Source organism: Epinephelus fuscoguttatus, linkage group LG2, assembly GCF_011397635.1.
Source record: "Epinephelus fuscoguttatus linkage group LG2, E.fuscoguttatus.final_Chr_v1".
In the NCBI taxonomy this organism is placed as follows: domain Eukaryota; kingdom Metazoa; phylum Chordata; class Actinopteri; order Perciformes; family Serranidae; genus Epinephelus; species Epinephelus fuscoguttatus.
Window position 1 is genome coordinate 42597742 of NC_064753.1, and position 20242 is coordinate 42617983.

A 20242-nucleotide genomic window follows, 5' to 3' on the forward strand; every position below is an offset into this window, starting at 1 on the left:
CTGAACAGAGCGTCTTACCAGCTTATGAGGGCAGAGTGTGGAGGTCAGCGTGATGCAAAGCAACACTAATGCAATGGTGCATTACAAATGAAAAGTTGGCATGAATTATTGATGTCAGCATCTGAGTTGGCGTACAGTGTCGGAGCGTTTGTTAACTTTGATTGGCCACTGACTTGCCGCGGTGATAAATGACAGGTGCCCAGAGAGAAATGCATTCACTTCTTTATTATTCATAAGATGGGAATATTTTTTACATCTTATGCACAGCAGATACAAAGACAAACATGTTTCTAAACCACAAACTAAATTCCTCCATCGCTCTAAATCCTGCTTCCCATTTCAAAATGGCCCCCCAGAAGAAAACAACCCTTTACGTTTGTAGTCCAGTTTCACATTCTGAAAAGATCGTTTTACAGCAATCTCATTTTAGCAGAATGGCACAAGCCACGTTCAGAATACTTCCATTTTTGACAGATACCCATTCCCCCTTTAAACAAATTGCACTTTTTTCTTCTTTAAAACTACATCAACAAGATTATAGGATCAAAGTAACACCAAAAACACAAGAGACGACTAAACATCCAACTTATACAGGTTCATTATTTTAGTTGCACAAAAATGCATAAATATACATTACGCAAAAAAGTACAAAAATATTTGTACTTTCCTTTGCTCAAATAATGACAGACATTGATATGATCATAAGGACTGGGGTTGTCATAGAACGTAGGGATGCATTCACAAGGTCCATGCGAGATAAGCCATTTACACAACAGCCTAGCTTTCACAGAGGTAAGACCAAGGTTCTACAGGAAAACAAAACATGTCGCTGTCTAGGCCAAAAGGTAAAGAGGCAACACAAACACTAAGAAAATTAGGATACACAGAACTCTGCGTTCTAAATTCATGCCAAAAAGACTAACATGCAATGACTCTTAACGCTTCTAAACCTCCCAGGAGCAGCGGTAACTCCACGGGAGGACTAGCTTAACAACGGTTACTTCAATGAGTCAAATTTCCTCAGCAAATATGATCCATAGAGTTTGACTAGGCTTTGCATGAGGTTGGTTTTTTTGAAGTGCTAAGATGGTACCGCAATAGTTGCCAAGGATAAGCTCAGATTGTCGACAGCAAGATGGTTTCAACTCAGACTCCCCCCCACAGACAATCGGGAGGAGATATAAATACTGTTTGTTTATAATAATGCACATTTGTCCATTAAATAAACCTGATTAAATTAATGAAGAGCTTGGCAAACCTCACATCAGCTGGACAAAGGTGTGGTTTCCAGAGGCCTGAAGGAAACAGGGAGAACGAGAGTTAGTCCAAACTAAACAAAAAACACTTTAGATTAAGGTCTGTTGTCAAAAAATGCATGAAAAGATGAAAAATAAGTGTTAGTCCAACAATGCTTTGACTCCCTCAAAGTGGGGACTATTTTCAGCTGCGGATTAATACACATTTGGTGTGCTGCTAACTGTTTCGTGGCAGCAGGATGGTCACTAAGCATTTAACTCAAATTGCAATGCCAAGCTTCATCGTAATAAAGGAACACATCACCCAGTGAACACTTGTAAATGATTTAAATAATTTCTGAAAACTCAAGAGCTATTAGAAAAATAAAATAAACAGCCTAAGGGCCTGTGTCCACATGGGGTTTTCTCAGTGGCAGTTTTTTTCCCCCCAGTCGTTCCCAATGAGAAGAGAGCGTATGCAGCTGCCTAGAGCAAAAGCGCTGCACTCAGCTGCTACGAAAACTTCTGATCTTTTCAGAACGGCGCTGGTGTCGTCACTGCAGCTGCTTTAGCTACTGTCTATCCTGAGCTAAATTAAAATACCGCAACAAAGACAGAAAAGCCCATTTTTGGAGCACATTGGCCGGTGGACACTGAGTGTTGCCGGTGAGCGTTTTGCTTTTATCACCACACAAGTTGCAAGATGTGTAGTAAACCCTCTGTTAACGTAGCGTTACATTAGCTACCTAGTTTACATCAAACTCAAGATATCATCATCGAAACTAGGGAAGCACGATATCGGATATTTTGCCGATATGCAACGACTCATTTGACCGATAATCAATACTTATACATACATCCACTTTTTTCTCCACCTAATTTTAGTGATCAAGTCTCTTCTGTGGTGGAATTATATTACATTATGCATGTGTACTCTTATCGTGACGGCCCACCAGCAGATTCATTGTGCAAAATAAGAAAAAGCATGTTGGCCGATTCTAATAGTTCATTTTTAAAACCAATACTGGCCGATACCAATGACGTGACAATATTATCGTGCATCCCTAATAGAAACAAATCCCACACAGTCCGTCATTTTTAAAAAAGCACCGGGAAGACTTTCTACATGAAGCGCTGAGATGAAATGCTACACCATGTGAACACGGGCCCTAAGAGGAACGGTCTGGTGATTGTCCTTCTTGTCGATAAATCTCATAAAGAATAAAAACAGTGACTACATTTACAAGAACGCTGATATTCCAAATTTGATATGGGTCACGCAAACAGCATTTTACATTTGGATATTCCGAATTAGGTTTTTTCGAATAAAGCATTTGTGATCGCGATGTGCGATATGCTGATATTATTCAGGTTTTAATGGCAAGGAAAGCTAACAAGTCTGCCACAAGTAGAGAACTCCAAAAAAACCCTATTGTTCTAGTATTCAAAGCTGCATGTAAATATTAGTGGAATATTCATTTATATTAGCCGCATAAACTGCTTTTGGAATAAAGGGAAAAGACTGTATACTGTGCTGTAGTCAGTGATTTGATCCCAGCTGTATATCCAAGCCCTGATCTATATTCCCCTGTGCTTTAGAGCTTTGTTGTTAATGCATCAATGAGCCACATTGTTGGTGACAGGTGACATGTTCTTTTATCACAATGAGCACAGGCACTGTAATTTCCCTTCCGTCCCATGTGCATTAATCCACAGCTGAAAACTGTCCCCAACAAATGCCCAATCAAATCCTGTTTGAGTTGCACTTGATAAAAACTACAGCACCCAGCTGTTTAAGGAAAACATTTAGCATTAAAAAAAAATTACAGTATATATTCATGCCTGTTTTCAAATATTTATTTTTGTTAAGAACAATTTTGTGTAGGTTTGAGTGCCACAGACAAGTTGGACTAACACACTGTAAGTTTCGATCTTTTCATGGGATTTGATGACAATTTAAACAAAAAGAAATCTAGAATATCACCAGCCTCATCTTTTAACACCAAAACAGTTTTTGGTTTGTTCATGTTGAAACATTCTGCAGTTTTCAGACAAACACTGTTATTGTGCAGGTTTCAGTTTGCATGACATCATCAGGTTAGCAGTTAGAAAAACACTGTGGTACCAAAGGTTACTCACTAAATATCTAACAAAACTGCCGGGACTTCCATCCAGGCTGGGAAGTCTCAGAGGGAGTAGGGTACCAACGCATCTGAAGAAACACAAACATAGTCATGTACAGCAGACCAGAACCAGGCCTCAGCTTCAATCCTCAGCTCTGCAGATTTTATCAGTTCACACACTTGACAAGCAGGTTTGGGAGGACTGTCCCTTTAAGCCGTGGTCACTGAAGCCATGGGAATGTGGGTCACGTAGCTGCTCACAGAGGACAATGGTCCTCGAGTAATTAACAGGCATGGAAATGTGGAGCGCTGAACCTCTCCATGTGTTAAACATTTCCACGGGGCGAGAGCTGGTACCTTTTCATACCTGTGACTAAAACCTGCGGCAGAATGAGGCCTCACATTTCTACACACAGGGCAGAGGCCACAGCTGCTTAAAGGACAGGTCACCTCAAATCAAAAATACATGTTTTTCCTCTTACCTGTTGTAGTGCTGCTCATCAAATCTAGATTGTTTTGGTGTGAGGTGCAGAGTGTTGGAGATATCGCCTGCCTTCTCTCCGATATAATAGAACTAGATGGCACTTGGAAAAAACAGCAAAGCTGCAAAGACTAATGTCTCTTTCCAGAAGTCATGACCCAGTTACTCAAGATAATTCACAGAACTGGTTGTGAGCAGGTTCATGTAGGAACTGTTGTTGAGTTTTGGAAATGTATTTTTTTGGAGTGCCATCTAGTTCCATAATGTCAGAAGGTGGTCATCTCTACGGCCAGTATCTCCAACACCCGAGCTGGCTACCATCTAGGGCTGCCCTCTAAGAGTCGACCAAAAGGACATTAGTCGATTAGATTTCATTGGTCGCTTAGTCGCAGAAAACAAATGTGAAACTCTATTAGGAGCTGCGCCTTGACAAAATAAATTAAAACCTTTATGGCTGGACCATGTGGGAATTTACTTTGAAAGGACAGACACAGGAAGTGGCCACGCTCAGCAGTCAGACAGGAGTCAGGTTAATTTCCAGGGCTGGTACCTGCGGTTATTCCACAGGCTAGTTAATAACATGTCGGGCAGGAAATCCAAAGTGTGGGATCATTTTGAGAAGGTGAAGGACGAACCCAAGGTGATATGTAAACTCATCTTCATTGGTCGACTACAAACATGACGTATCATCTGAAACATGGAAGTAGCTACATGCCCATTAGCCCACAGCGTCATTAACAGGCGGCTCGCTCAGTGTGTGACGTGCACTTGTAGATAAATATAGGCCTATATCAAAAGGGAAATTTCGGTTTATTTCAACCTGTCTCCTATCGTCCTAAATTTGTTTCAAGTGACTAGTGACATAAAAATAATAGTTAGCATGTTAGCTGTTAGCCTAGATACAGCCGGGGCGCATAGTAGCGTCAGACCTGTTAAAGCGTCAGTGAACGGGCAACCTTCAAGTGCAAAGTTAGTCCACTAAACAAGCTTTTGTTTTTTTTCCCACAAAGACCGCCTCATATCGTTAGGACAAATGTCAGAGAACATATAGAAAATGACATGTAAATGTGTTGTCTTACCTTACCGGTGTGCTGCCATGTTTGTTTACCATTTAGCTCTGCTTTCCAAAGCGCGGCCGAAATATCGCGGAACAAGCAGCGATCTCATACCGTGCCTGAAATTTCGTGAGAACAAGCAGCAACAGCTGGAAGGCAGAATCAGACAGTAGCCTGAAAAGTTCATTCATTTATTTTATGAAAGATTTATAGAATAATGGCTGACTTTTTGCCAGACTTCGACTTTGTGGAGGAGGAATTTGATTTTGCAGAGTTTGATGGCCGTCCTCATTTATTTGAGCCAGAATACACTGACGAAGAGCTTCGTGAAATTGAAGAACGGAGGAGGAGAGAGAGAGAGAGAGGCGCAACAGGTAGAGGACGAGAGAGGAGGAACGGCTGCCACAAGGCTGCGTAGCTCTGGAGATTGGTGGTGTACCTGTGAATGCTGTGCCCCAGTGCCCACAGAAGAGGAATGCCTCTGTTGCAAGGAATGGGACCGGTTGCAGCCTTATTTTCAAGGTCTGGATGTGACCGAGGACGAGACACCTCCACCTGGAGTAGTGTCCAGCTGGGCTTTATCTAGAGCTTGCGAGATTTCAGGCACAGTATAAGATCGCTGCTTGTTCTCCTCCAACCTGTTAAACAGGTTGAAATAAACCGAAATTTCCCTTTAATGAAGGTTCATTGGTACGGTTTTGTATTTCTCTGTAATGTAGCACAGTGTTAACAATGTTACTGATACTATTCTTTCTCACACCTTCAACTCAAACCATTGTGTTGCCTCGCCCAAAATATATCATTTAATAATCATATTAATATCGTAAACATGTGGGTGACTAGTTGACTAATGAGCCCTAAGTGACGACTGTTGGTCGACTAGGAAAATTCTTAGTTGAGGGCAGCCCTACCATCAATGTTGATATTTGGTTTGGCCAAAATTCAACGTCAGAACGTCTAATGGCAGCAATATTTTGTAACCCAAATATCATCTGTAACCACAAGCAACCAAAATCCAGTCTTCCAAACATTTCATGTCAACGTCATCTTGATGTAAAACATTTAATCAAGGTAGAGGGGGAAAAAAACAAAAAAAAAACAATGGCTCACAAAATTTCATAATGTTATCGTCCACACATCGTGAAGTTCTAACAATATTTAAAATATTGCCAACCCACATTTAATGTCTGTCCAACGAAAGAGTCAAAACATCTCTCTGACATCATACTGACGTCCAATGCCAGCTGGTACTCAACAGCTCACACCAAAACAATCTAGTTTGATAAACAGCACTACAGGTAAGAGGAAAAATATGACTTTGGGGTGAACCGTCTCTTTAATACACTCAGGAGGTTATCATCAGTTGTTTAAGAGACATTTGATGTTACACTGCTGTGTCACACAGTCAAACTAACGAGGCCGAGAGTCAGTGGGGAGAGAACTCGGGGCATTTTAGGGATCTTTCATCGGATTGCAATTAAAAAGGCCTTTCCCCCCTTTGTGTGGCTACACAGTCAGCTTATGTTCCAACAGGGACGTGGACAGTAAGTTGGCACCTCCAGAGAAGGCCATCAGGTCTGACAATTTCTCCAAGCAAATACCTAACATTCCTGCGCCTCTTACGCCCCACAAAATGGTCTATGTAATAGCTGCCTACTTTGCAGTGTAGCACTCCCCTGTGCTCTTACATTGCAGGAGGAAGTTAGATCACAATGAACTTTAAATGACCCAACAAGAGAAATATTTTCCATTGCTATTGTTACCAAAAGCCCTGCCCACTGCTTTGTAGTTAGCTGCACTACTGCTGTAGCATTTCTGCTGCAATTAGCTTACAAAGTAAACACTCTGTACACTCATTTCTCTAGAAAGAAATAATGTTTTAAACACATTTCAGACTGAAACAGTGACAGTTAAATGTTAAAGCAAGTGAGCATGCAGTGCATCTACTGTCTATACGCACACCTACTTAGTCTTGGTTCAAAACTCCATCTTAAGGCTCAAATGTTTATTTTTCTAAAATGATTTCTGCTTCTTTAGTCCACGCCGTAGACCAAAACATGAGTATTTTATTAGTGAGCACTTTTAACCTCCAGCACACAGATGGGATAGTGATGCACGAGCTCCATTAAAGGAAAAATTTATACCTCAATGTCTGAGAGTGATCAACAAAAAGGAAGCAGTGAGCCAAAAGCAGCCAGATGACAACCACAAAGAGGGCTTTAAAGGAAGTGCGTGGTATTGTAACACTACATCAAAGAATGTACACACCACGTCCACTGAAGGCAAAACAGGAGTGAAGTCATTTTCCATTTTGAAATGACAAATCTTTATTACAATATAACTCAGGGTTTTAATTTCATTTGACTCTCTGTTTCACAACATTAAGACTGGGCACAAGTTGTGCAGCCAACAATTTGCAGAGAAGATATTTGTGGCTCCACAAATTGTGCTGTTATTGTAATACCTCAGAGGGCCACTGGGACTGTTTCAGGAATCTTAAAGTCTGCTTTTAAAAGTGCACCATGTTGTCAAACAGCAGCAGTGCATCACTACCACTCTCATTTTATGATCGTACCTCGGTGCAGACATTAATGTGTCTCTAAAAAGGTTCCCTGTGTTGTTAGAGCTAAATGTGTGCTACTTAAAAAGAATAGAAGATAAGAGAAACACACACCGGTTGGTCCCTCACCTGGGCGTGGAGGGCTGCAGCAGCGGCAGCGGCCGCCGGGTAAGTGAAGGCTGCGTGAGGGAGGCCTGGGGTCAGCTCCGTGGTGTACAGGGGGTAAGGAGTCCAGGCATCCGGAGATGCTGGGATCAGTGCTGCCCCTGTTAGATCATCTGGGGAAGTACAGGGCGGGAGGAAACGTAAAGCTGACTGACCTACCCTTAAACATATAAACATGTAAAGACGCTAAACATTTTAAATGAAGAAGAAAATGTGTCGTCAAAACATGCTGCAAAAAAGAGGTTTGCTAACTGCTTTGTGTGACTTCATGTTTACTACTGATGAATCTCGTAATATTGTAATGGCTTGAATTATCACTAAAGGAAAATAATGTACTCCTATAAAGTGCAGTCAGACCAGATTTCGCTGTACGCATCACTATCACATACACATCAAAATCGGCCGTGTTTTCGGCTTCACACAGAGTTCAATCTGACTAAACGTTGACACATGACACTGCAAAGTTTGCGAGCAGGTGGAGCTGATCCGAAAATACTAACCAAGGGTTTCCACGGTCATGAAACTCATGGAGAAGTTTTCCAGGTATGGACATGGTTTGGAAGAAAAATGTTTTGGCCATTGTTTAAAATTTGTTCCTAACAATCTCCATCAACATCTGTATGTGGGGCCCATATGGGTCGTGAATGGACAGAAATATGGGCCCTATATGGGACTGTCCACAGGTTCCACGTTGGCCCTGTGCCAATTGCCCACATGTGTGGGTTTACCCAAGTGGCCAAGATAACATGCCCATTTTAGGCCCATACCCACCTCATACCCAGGTAGCCCCAGCATAACCTATGTGGGGCCAAACTATGTGGGCACTGGACATGGGCCCCTGTGGAATCCATAGACAATCCCATATCGGGCCAGTTTTTAACTCCCCACATACAAAGGTTGGCTGGGGTTTCAATCCTTAAGCAAAATAAGTTCCATGCATGACTAATTTAAAATCCAGGGCTGCACTGTTTGACTGTTGAATTAGTGCAGCAGCTAGTTGGGGGCGGGTATGTCTAACGTGCGAGTCAAGTTAGCAAACAGGAGGAGTGTGTTTAATAATGTATGTGAATGATAGATATGATACATGGCTCGAGAGAGGCTGGAAGGAGGCTCTGCACCAAAACGTTTCAAGACAAGTAGGGATGCACGATATTTGATTTTTTTGTCGAAATCCGAAACAACTCTGACAAATGGCAATATCAATATATTCACCTTTTCCCACCTAATTTTAGTGATCATTAAGTCTCTTCTGTAGTTGAATTATCATATCATGCATGCATACCCTTATCGTGACGGCCCACCAGCAGATGGAGACATGAAATACAATACTTTCAGTGCATGTAATATTCATTCATTGTGCAAAGTAAGAAAAAGCATGTTGGCTGATTCTGATTTCATTCCTTCATTTTAAGGACGATATTGGCCGATACAGATGATGTGCCAATATTATCGTGCATCCCTAACGACAACTAAAACGCTGCTCAGAGTGCCAACGTCAGCATGTATTTCATGCCATGCCACAACTTTACCCTTCTACCATCATGATAATCATTGCTACAGCTGCGAGACAACTTAAACCAGTCCATTGCAGCGGTCAACGATCTGACTGGATCTCACATTATTCATACACCTCTTGCGCAGAGCTACGTTTACAGACAGCGCAATAGTGGCCAAATTTAGTTGTGGGGAAACAGTGTGCGTATCTCTCCACATTTGGAACTGCACTCTATGGCGGGATTTATAGGCTACTTCTGTGGCGTAGACTCTGCATAGATGTGTAGCCTACTCTTTGCCACAGCTTGTGCCGTAGCCTGACGTGCACTTCCCAGATATGCAACTACACGTCACTGCAACACAGGTTCCATTTCCCTCAGTGGAACCTAAGCTAACCTAACAAATGTGAAGACAGTAAAGCCCCCACACAGCGGCAAGTTAAGTTTTGTGTGCAATTTATCCTAGCTCCATATTAGTCGAAGAAAGTCCACTAGCTGCTAGGCTAATTTATGCAATGTAAAATGTCATAGACTCATGCTAATAACATTAGCATGTTGTATTTGTGGGGGGAAAGTGTCCAGCAAAAGACAAGTGTTCTGTCTGTGAATCTTGTGTTATAATGAAGCCGATTTGTGTACTTTTGAATCAATCAGAATTTACTTCAGAAACCCCACCACTAACTAGTGTTTTGGAGGTGTAACTGCAGAGCTGACAGACATCACCACACAAGTATAAATGCTCACAACTGCACAGGCTGCTTGTGTAGGCTCTGCGTGGAGCCGACACACCTATAAATCTGCCTTACTTCAAATCACATGTTGTCCAAGGTGTCTGGGTTGTTTCAGACCTAAGTCATGGAAATAGGGTAAAATATTATGGACATGTTTTGAACATGCATTGGTAAAAATGTGTGGGAACCCCGATGGTTATACTCCTAGTTTATACCTGCATGGTGAAATCCAAGCAGCAAAGATGCAGCTGCAGTGAGAGGAAGAACAGAGACTGACCTTAGTGAGTAAAAAAAAAAAAAAACGCTGCAATTTACAATTTTGTGAACCGCTGCTTTCCCACAGTTTGTTTACAACCCTTCCTTGTGGTTTTCTGTCCTCCTCTGCTTGTAACCACAACACGAGTAATTTGCTCCAGTCGAAATCTGGTCTGAATGCAGCCTAACACTGTTGTCAACCATGGTCTGTCCCAAACTACTGAATCCAGCAGGTGTTTCTGCAGAGAGAGCTGCTGACTAAACCCTGTGAGAGTGGAATTTCCCAGCTGTACAGAAGCAAAGCGGCTGTCTGAAGAGTCGAGATGACACATGCATGTGGAGGTGAGTTAGTCCTTAATTTGTTAGACACAGTTTAAGCCCTGCCCATTTGTCTTTAATACCACAATATGCTAAGATAGATTTTTTTTTTTTTAAAGGGCAACAAGGGCAATCGAGTACTGGCGTTGCCAAGGTGAGAGTGGATGAGAGAGCCTAGAGTGGTGCAGCCGTACAACTTACATGGGTCCCGTGCAATGAAGTGTGCTCCTAGAGCAGGGTGGATATTTGTGGGGTTCGGTGTGGCCATCAGCTTACTCTTTGCCATCTTCGTGTTGGCTTTAGCAAACTCTAAGCGCAGGGTCTGGGGGCTTTCGGGGTCAAAACGGATACCCTGGGGGAGAGACGGAGGAGGGGAGGAGGAGGGGGGGACATAGTATCGTAAGGGAGGTGGGCTGAGTTTGAGGGGCAGAAGCTCAGTAGTCTCACGTGGCCTCCTTTCCTAAAGCCGTGTTTCAATACTCAGGGTGTATCCTTCAAGCTTCCCTTGAGATAAACACTGTCGTGGGAAGTTAAAAATATACTGTGTTCAAAAAAGGTCACGTCTTCACAAAAATAAAAAGGGCAGACTGAAGGATACACTCCGGAAATATTTCAACATGCTTGCATCTCTTTTTCCTTGTGACAAAATCAAGAGCCAGGAGGAGAAGGAGACGAGGAAAAGGGCCGAGACGTTTGAGTGTACTTCCTTTTTTAAGGTGGCTGAACCCTGCTTGTGTTCTTGTGCCCTAAGCGTTGTGCCCACATGCAGGTGAGTAGTATTTTGGTGTGTGTGTGTGTCTGTGTGTGTGACTGCTGGTGTGTCTAAGAGGTGATGCTCATAAGGAAGGCTAAGCTATGAGAGAGAAGTGTTAGATACTGCCAGATACGTGGGCTACTGGGTGACAAAATAAGAGGTTACACTACTGAAGATGTGTCCAGGTAACACTACACATGTGGCTATAGATCAAAGTATTACAGTAAAGCAGTGATATGCAAAATAAAGAAAGCTATACCAGACTAAGAAGGGATGTGTATCAAGGTCAAAGTAAACTACCGTAAGGCTACGGGATTCTGGCCTCTTTCCAAAAATGGCCCTGCCATTGAATTATAAAAGACAAAATGGGTTGACTTTGAGAGATTTTATGGGAAAGAAGAATTTCTTTTTTTACAGCTCCCAATCACTTCTTTTTAGGTTCAAGCAAAGGTTAACACAAATCTAAAAAATACAAAGCAACTTATTTAAAGGAGGATTTTAAATAAGGGGGGAAATCAAACAGCAAGAAAAGAAAACAATAAAAATAAGGCAATGCTTACATTTAGAGCATTTTTGGCAGCTTCAGCTCCAGAGCGACTGTCAAAGGTTACAAACCCGACAGGCTGGAAGGCAAAGGGAAGAAACACACTGTGACACCAACAGGGGAGCATCTGACATGCAAGACGCTGCATATTTGTCAAATATCACGTTGATTATAAGTATATATATCTTAATATCATAATAAAAAAACCTGTGTCAAACAAATCAGCAAGAAAAGAGGACAGTGTGTCCTTCTTTAAAGGTCCAGTGTGTAAGATGTAAGGGGATTTTAGTGAAATCCAGCAGTGAGGATTGCAGATCACAGCTAAAACTTCTCCCAGTTTGAATTCTTTCAGTGCTCATTGTTCAGTAGGTTTTTACCAGGAGCCGAATTAACCGTAGAGGCGTCTTCCTCTCCAAAATAAATGAACCAGGTGATTTAACTCGGTAAATCACTGCAGATGGGCCGCTGGTCAGTGGTGAAAAAGTATTCAGTTCCTTTAAGTACAGTACGACTAGCAAACTGTGAAAATACGCCGTTGCAAGTACAACCCTCTGAAACCTGGAGCAACATCACTCGTCTTGTGCTGCTTTCAGACGCCTTTCACAAGTATTTAAACCTTTGAAACCTGAGTGCATTGGTGCAATCTCTTTGGAAAACGTGGGGGAAAGGCAACGAGCAACTTGGTAAGAAATTTACTTCAAACTGCAAAAAAAAAAAAAAACCCCTGAAAATTATTTTTTTTAAACAATGGAAAAAAACCTGAGTAAACTGTATTTATTCATATTATTACTGCTATTTTTTGTTGTTGTTATTTTTCCAGGTTTATTTATTTATTTATTTATTTATTTATTTATTTATTTATTTATTTATTACTTTTTTCTTGTTTTTAATTTTCTCTTTTTACTAATTTCTTAGGGTCATTTTATCTTTTGTTGCTGATTGCCTTCTTCCCGTGTTTTTAAAAGAAATGAAGCCAATTTGCTGAGGTTTCAAATAGTTAAGTAAAAGTAAGTAAGAAAAAGTCAGGAAAATGTTTATCCGCAATCTTAATTTGTAAAGTAACTACAGCTGTCAGATAAATGTAGTGAAACAAGTTCATTACCCTCTGAAATGGAGACGACTGGACGTATAAAGTGGCATGAAAAGTACCTCAAATTTGTGCTTAAGTAAACGCACTCAGTTACATTCCACCACTGCCATTAGCCCAGCACCTCCTAATGTGTGCTCACCTTTTTTCTCTGGTAACTTTAAGATCCAGACTTTCAGGAGGTTTTTACCAGGAGCCGAGTTATCAGCAGAGGTCTTCCTCTCCAAAACAAACAGACCAGGTTATTTAAACCGGTAAAACCGCTGAATAAAGCAGTTTAATGGTTAATAAATCTGTGTCTTTCCAGCACTGCTCATTGTGCAGGGGCTGCTAACTATGGCGGCAGACACGAAAACACAAATGGCCTAGCCATGCTGGGCTCCTGTGGAAACATGGCAGTGTAACATGGTGATCTCGGTAGATGGTAATGTAATTATAAACTAAAGAAAACACTTTTCATTTCTGCCAATATATCCCCCTAATTCCTACACACTGGACCTTTAATATCATAAAAATCATAATGGTTTGTCATTTTTATGTCTTCAGCCAAATGTTAAAGTTACAAAATGTCTGCCTGGACATTTGTTTAGTATTTAAGTAGAGCATTAAAGCAGTTTCCTCCACTGATGGAGGGCGTCTCACCTGTTTTGATGTTAACTTAATCAGTGACCCTTCATAACCCTGCAGGGAAGAAAGATAGCCAATTATCCACTCTGGAGTCACATGCAGGAAGTCAGGCGTGAACGCGTCTCGCTATATCAAGAGAAACCTGCCTGTGTGCACCTTCAGTTTGAGCTCAACAGCAGGCCGTCACAGATCCTTCTGTGGCAGTGTTACAGTCATTGTGGCAAAATAAAGAGAAACATGCCAACAAATGCAGCTTTCTATGACTGTACAGATAAAAGCTCTGATATCCTGAGAGCTAAGAATAAGAAAATGAAGACCAGGTTTAGTTTAAAAAAAAGGAGGCAAGCACATGTTATCAGATGTGTGAGGGTTTGCTCTCTTTCGCAGAAGTCTGAGCCTAGATTAGGCATGACTTCCAAACACAGCCACTGGTTTTAAACCAGGTTAAAAACAGCACAGGGGTTGGTAAAAGCAGGAGCAAATTCCTGAGAAATGACGGGGAATCTTGCCTGACCAGAGTATTGATAGATGGGATCTCTCCTGATCCTGATTTACAGCCATGGAAAATTAAACAACTTTCACTGGCTGTCATAAATCCTTAGCAACAATCCGAACCAGATTCAGCTTCAGTAATTCAGAGGAGAAAAACAAGACGTAGAATCGAGTCAATATTAAAGATTTCTCTTTTTTAAAAAAAGGTTGAAATTTGGATTAAATTTAAACCTAGAGTGAATCAGACTGAGCCCTGTTTGCACACACTGTTTGCCTTCTGCAGAAGCAAAGGGCAAAAAGTAAAACAGTGCCTTGAGAAAACATCTCAGTGGTTTCACAATGTCTCAATGCTACGAGAGGAAATAAAAAAAAATTTCCCTACACGGTGGGCGAGCTGGGTCACGGAGAGGGTTGGTTGGCCAATTGCGAGGGCTACTCATTTACACATTCCACAAGATCATCCATGTGCGAGGGATACCACTTCCAATTTGGTTAGTTAGGACACGGGGTGGGAGGGGTGTTTATGGAGTCCGGTCAAAAAAACAGAGCAACAATGATGTGGCCTCATTTCCATATATGCAAATATCTGGACGTCCATTAACAGGAGAGGATTGTTTGATTCAGCTAAAGAGGAGCTCTGATAAACTGAGTGTGAGCGACAGCCGGTGACATCACTGCGTCATGGAAAGTGGTTTTAAAAGGACAACCTGCACACTGTTACAGTTGCTTCAATAAAATGTTTAAACTCCCAAAGACCTTCATCTGTGCGCAGATAATCCTTTCAGAGACTCTTTCCACGACTTGTTTCCAGCAGCTGGCACACAGCAGCTACCTTTGCTTTATTTTTAAGAAGAGGGGAGAAGTCAAGTCTGTTTAGTCATTTAGAAACCTCAACACACAACACCTTCACTCTTTAAAAACATGACACATTGTCGCCTACCTTAAAAGGCCTGAAGAGAAGGTAAAGTTCCCGTGGTTTGATATCGACAGGTAGGCCACTGACAAACAGCGTTCGTACCTGCAAACACAAAGCAAAGCTGCATGTGGTCAGCTGGAAATATTCTGCCTTTTTATTTGGTGTCTTCGATCTCCAGACAGCAGCAGCATGTGTGATAAGAACTGAGTTGCACAGAAAGATTTAGAAAGGCTTGGCCAAGGTCCCGACGTCTCTCATTCCTCCTTAATAACTAACACACACTGTATGGATGGATATTTACAGGGGAGCTCTGCGTGCAGTGTGCTGTGGAACACAAGACAGAATAAACACAAGAAATGTTTTATTTCTGACAAAGACCTCAGTGTGATGAGTGAATGTCAGACACCAAAAACACAACACAGTGTGGAGCTGACAAATTAATTCATCTGCAAAGGTCGTGTCAACTGTTGGTCAGGTGTTCCCAAACTGAAGTGTCACTGCAGACTCAATCCTTAAAGCTACAGGTTCACAACTTTTTTGGGCTTGTGACCCTTAAAGGCAAGACACCCAGGGCTAAAACAGGGCTGCGTTCACCTGCGACAAAATGTGTATTTAAACAGAAACAGTGATGTGTTAAACACTCTGTTGTGTAGCGCAGGTGCACGACAGGGTTTAATTCAGTTCAGTTCAAAGGGGCATTACTGGTGTGGGAAACATGTTACATTGCCAATACAGTTAGTAAAGATCTGCTAACGTTTGGTTTATTTACATGTCGCAGCTGATTGTGTAACACCTGACACACCTTGCAAATCAGAGAAAATGTACCTTAAAGCCTGTTGCACACCGATTTAAGGAAACATGTCGTTCAACTGGACACTGTAGCAGAACAGTGCACAGTGTTTTGAGATTAAACACGCGTCAATTTGTTCATGCACTGGAAGATTTTGGGCAATTTGCTTCCATAACATGACTTATTTCAGACAAGTGGAAAGAAAATCTCTAAAATACACATTCAGGTGTTTATTTCAGTTCTTACTGCTGTTGTGGAAATGTATTCAACAAGCACATATGTACTTAGATTCTTTTTTGCATATTAAAACATAAAATTTCAAAAATCATCATCACAAAAAACAGTCATCTTAATGTAAGTAGTCAGCTGAGGACGTGTCATGGTGATGTCCTTAAGTTAAGTTTTACCTTAGCATTTTATTTTTTTGCCTTTAAAGTGTATGGAATTTTACAGTACATATCTTTTAAGGCTGTTTTCTCAAAATAAGTGGTGTCTCACACTCCGAGCCAAAAATTTCCACTTCAGCAGCACTTGTATACACAAATCTTTCCAGTTTTATGGCTGTTGACAGTATTTTCTGATTTGTGATATCCAGAATTCCCTCTGTAAAAACATTTGATAAGAAAACTAAAATAAGAATTTTGAACCTGCTAAATCCAGTGTTCAGATTTCTGTTCAGGAAATAGATGCAAATCAGTGCATATTAGACTAGCTCATGCCTTACAAAAAAAAAAAAAAAGCTCGTAATACAAAAAATACTTGTCTTAACTGCAAGTAATCATCTGGAGAAGCTACATGGTGATATCTGTTAGTTAAAAATGTTACCTACTTCATCTCCTTAAAAAAAATAAAGTACAATACCACTGAATTAAAAACGAAATGATCAGCTGTATACGACTGACGCTGTACGGATGTGAAATGATTGCCATCATCGTTGTGTGGCAGAATTCAGGTTAAACCCTGAACTGCTGGGACCAGTGTCAAATTCAGCTCTGAACACTAACATCACACCATTTTCTGGAAACAGTTCTTTGCTGCTCTAAAACAGTAGCTGCCAGTGGCTGCAGAGCGAAACTCTTTGTGTAGCTACTGTTGTAGAGCAGTGAAGAAGAACCGATTTCTGGGAAACGCCTGTGAAGTTTATTAACAAATTACGTGGTATCAGATCGGTGCATGGACTTGCACACTTGCCGAATCCTGATCCAGCATTTTAGGCAGCATCAGAGAAACTCGGATCAACTGTGCTGAAAACTAAACGTCTCTTTGCGACCCCTCGTCAGTTTGCATGTGTTTTGAGTAGATCAACCAAAGTGTGATTAATCCCTCCAAGACTGAAAGAAGCAAAGTATCCACTGATGAATAAACCCTACAAATATAGCAGGAGTTTTTTTTCCCTGCTTTACTTTTTAACCATCTGGTGACCCCTCAGATTTATCAAGTGACTCCTTGGCTGGGTCCTGACCACGGGCGGATTAAGAGAAAGTGGGCCTCTGGGCACATATGCAAAAGGGCCAACATGTCTCTGACACTGGAGCAAAACAACACTGTCCTGGTTTTGCCTCTGTTGTTGTTGTTTTGTGTCTCTTTGTCATCGTTATGCATCGTTTTGTGGTTTTGTGTCTCTGAGGTCATTTAGAGTCTCTTCCTGGTGACATGTTAATCTGAGTGACATTTTGCAGGAGGCCAGGGGGGCCCCTGACACTCTGGGGCCCTGGGCATGTGTCCGGCAGGCCCCTTCATTAATCCATCAATGCTTCTGAGGTTGGGAATCACTGCTTTAAGCCCTTGTCAGAACAAAATAGGATTTAATATTCGTCTCATCAAAAGATCAACAGCTTCCTCTCACTGCTGAGGAGCTGTCTCTGACTAGCTGCAGATTAACTTGTGAAATTTATCTTATCTTTGGACAACTGTTTTATTGTTTTTACTATTTTAACTTGCACTCACACATCTTAATAAATGTATTTTTGCAGTGTCTTGAATGTTGCACCTTGATCCAAGAAAAAAGGCTCTGCCATTCTGCCTCGCACAGAGATGTACAGTAAAATGACTTATCTGAAACCTGTGATCCTCCAACATGTTACTGTCTAAACGAAGAACATAAGCTGCTCTTCATCCTGCTGGGGTCCCAGGATCCCCCTTCAAGGACCCCTGGACTTGCCCTAACTGGACACTAAGAGGCGATGCTGTGTACAGTGCGGTGCGGCCGGGGGAATAAACAGTGCAGTGCGAGGCCCATTAGTTCCCAGCCGGTGGGGAGGCCCTCAGTACAATGGGGCTGCCAGACGAACAGCACTGGACAACAGCGCACAGCGTGACACCATTTCCTTCCTCTGACCCGCGGCCCCAACCCTGCCGGCCCTCCGGCATTTTTCAGGTGCCGCACAGCAGCAATTCTCAGCCCTTTACAAGTCGACACATACAGTGAGTGGAGGCCGGCTCAGCTGGACACAAACTCAATGGAGATGTTTTAATTTGAGTGTCGGCTCCTCATTGACTGAGCGTATCAACCTGTAGTGTTTAATAAAATCTGAATTACATCTCTTATATATTTAGGTCATTTATTTCTACAAACAAACAGCACCACTGACGCCTGACATGATTCTGTATCTTGATGATTTAACACCTCTAAACACTTTTTTTTTTTAGGGATTTCAAATAAATGTCCATCCTGTTTGTTTAATCTTTGCTCTTAATTACAAGGCGATAAAAACACAAAAAGGAAATCAGGCTAAGAAAAGTCAAGTGGCCACACGTGGCTTTGTTGGAAGATAATGGGAACAAAGGAGGACCAACAAAAGGCCCAGCACTCCCCTCAGTGTCTCTCCATAAGGAGTCATTAAAGAGGAAATATAGCTGGGGCCACACACAACCGAGGCGAGGCAGCTGGAAAGAGTCAATACGGTTTATTTTGGAGGCCATTTGAAAATTATTGCATTTGTAATATTTTGATTCTAAATATATTTAAACCTACAAATTGCAGCTAAGGATCTTAACTGTTTTATTTTAATTTATTTTAGGCTCCAGTTTCACGATGACCTGCAGTTGGTGTGACGCGTCTTATTTTTTTTGGCACCTCAATGCAAAACAATGGCACGGTCACAAAGTCTGGATTCTCAGGAAGGGTGGAGAAAAAATATTGTAAATAAATGGATATTTGGAAGATTAAAAAGCCATATATTGTACCATGGACTTTTGCATTGAGTGAGCTGGCCTGTCGTTTTTGTCCTCAAAGAGCAGCTGATTTTTTTTTTATTTTTTTTTTACAATTAACTAGGCTACACAGTGCTTCAACCCTGTACAGCACTTCCTATTTTATTCCTCATAAAAGGCCATATACATATTTAATTTATAGCACTTTTTTCTCCAATCCAGATGGGTTCACTGAATTTACTCATTTGCAGTTTCTTTTTAATAAATTACATTTTTTTGGATTAAATCTTTTTTCCCAACTCACATGTGAAGCTAAATTAAAGCCTTCTCCTTTTTTTGTAGCAGTATGGGTCTCAAGAAAATAATTTTAAAAACAAAAATTAGCTTTTTAATAAAATATGTTTAAAAATAAAGGAAAGATGCATTAAAAATAAAAATATATGAAAAATGCATGGCTTAGAGCTTAATTGTTTCAGTGCAGTGATTATTTCACACCTGCTGACACACAGTTTAATCAGTAAAGAAAACTGACGTCACTGGGAGTTTTAAGGAGAAAGAAATGCGTGTTTAAATTACATTTTGGAGGATATTCCTACTGGAAGTGGTTTCTCCCCTTTAAACTGCCTTACTTCCTTTTAAACCGTTTCAAAGGAGCGAAAAAGTCACAGTGAGCTGAAGGAATTTCCCCCAACACACACACACACACACACACACACACACACATGTGCGTGTGTATTTGAGGCCGGAAACATAATTTTATTCGCTTGTCAGTGAACATGAACACACCGGGGTCACAGTCCGGAGCTGCTTGGAAATCAAACTTTGCCCAAACTCACCTCCTCTTCGATGGAGACGTTGTTATTCGGCTCTGCGTCAGCTTTGAGACTCATGTTGGCGCTCGCTTCAGCGGCTGCTGCTGCTGCTGCACACAGGATCAAGTTCTTCCTTGTCGAGTGATATTTCCCCCAAGTGCGTCTGAAGCTGCTGTGAAAGTCCGGGTGGCGTCTGAACTTGAGGAGAGAAGATGTGCCGAGGTGAGGTCGTGCGGACGAGGACGGCGAGGAGGTATCCGAGGATATCTTAGAAGTAGTAGTAGTATTGCGAGAGAGAATCATTCATAAAAGGGAGGAAAAGGAAAGAAAAGAAACACAGACACGCGCTAAAACTAAAGGTGAGAAGGTGGATTAGTGCTCCGTGTGTGAGGGTGAAAGATGTGGGGGGAAAGAAGTGCGCGTAAAAAACTGGAGTCCTCTGCGCTCACATCAATGCCCTTAGCTGTGGGACTGTGCGGAGGAAGAACAAGTAAACTTTTCTCATTGGAGCGCGTCTCTCTCTCCTGTCCGTGAGCGAGGCGAGCGCCCCCCTTCTCCTCCTCCTCTTCCTCCTCCTCCACTCTCCCATCCACCACCTCCTCCTCCTGCTTTTCAATTAGGTCATCAATTATGTTGGAGTCTGCTGTGAGC

General features: G+C 41.7%; 1 protein-coding gene across 3 annotated transcripts; it reads right to left on the reverse strand.

The window, feature by feature from the left end:
• Positions 1-212: 212 nt before the first annotated feature.
• LOC125900965 (RNA-binding protein, mRNA-processing factor 2a) lies at positions 213-20153 on the reverse strand. Of its 3 annotated transcripts, none has more exons than XM_049596306.1 (8): positions 19616-20152; positions 14861-14938; positions 13444-13482; positions 11731-11793; positions 10618-10768; positions 7569-7732; positions 3375-3447; positions 213-1295 (listed from the first exon to the last, which is right to left on the reverse strand). In XM_049596306.1, the coding sequence occupies exons 1-7, from the start codon at positions 19892-19894 to the stop codon at positions 3382-3384; spliced, it is 840 nt and encodes a 279-aa protein (XP_049452263.1). In that variant the 5' UTR covers positions 19895-20152; the 3' UTR covers positions 213-1295; positions 3375-3381. The 3 variants fall into 3 exon arrangements, with proteins under 3 accessions (XP_049452263.1, XP_049452271.1, XP_049452280.1); XM_049596314.1 differs by having other exon boundaries at positions 7584-7732; positions 19616-20149; XM_049596323.1 differs by lacking the exon at positions 3375-3447 and having other exon boundaries at positions 7584-7732; positions 19616-20153.
• Positions 20154-20242: the final 89 nt, after the last annotated feature.

Bases quoted from the DNA above. Each gene is read 5' to 3' on its own strand.
- LOC125900965 (XM_049596306.1), bottom strand. From the start codon at position 19,894: ATGATTCTCTCTCGCAATACTACTACTACTTCTAAGATATCCTCGGAT. The intron at 10,769-11,730 runs GTAAGCATTGCC...TCTCTCCCCCAG, and splicing joins CTGCCAAAAATGCTCTAAAT to GGTATCCGTTTTGACCCCGA. The intron at 3,448-7,568 runs GTGTGTGTTTCT...GTGTTTCTTCAG, and splicing joins CCCAGGTGAGGGACCAACCG to ATGCGTTGGTACCCTACTCC.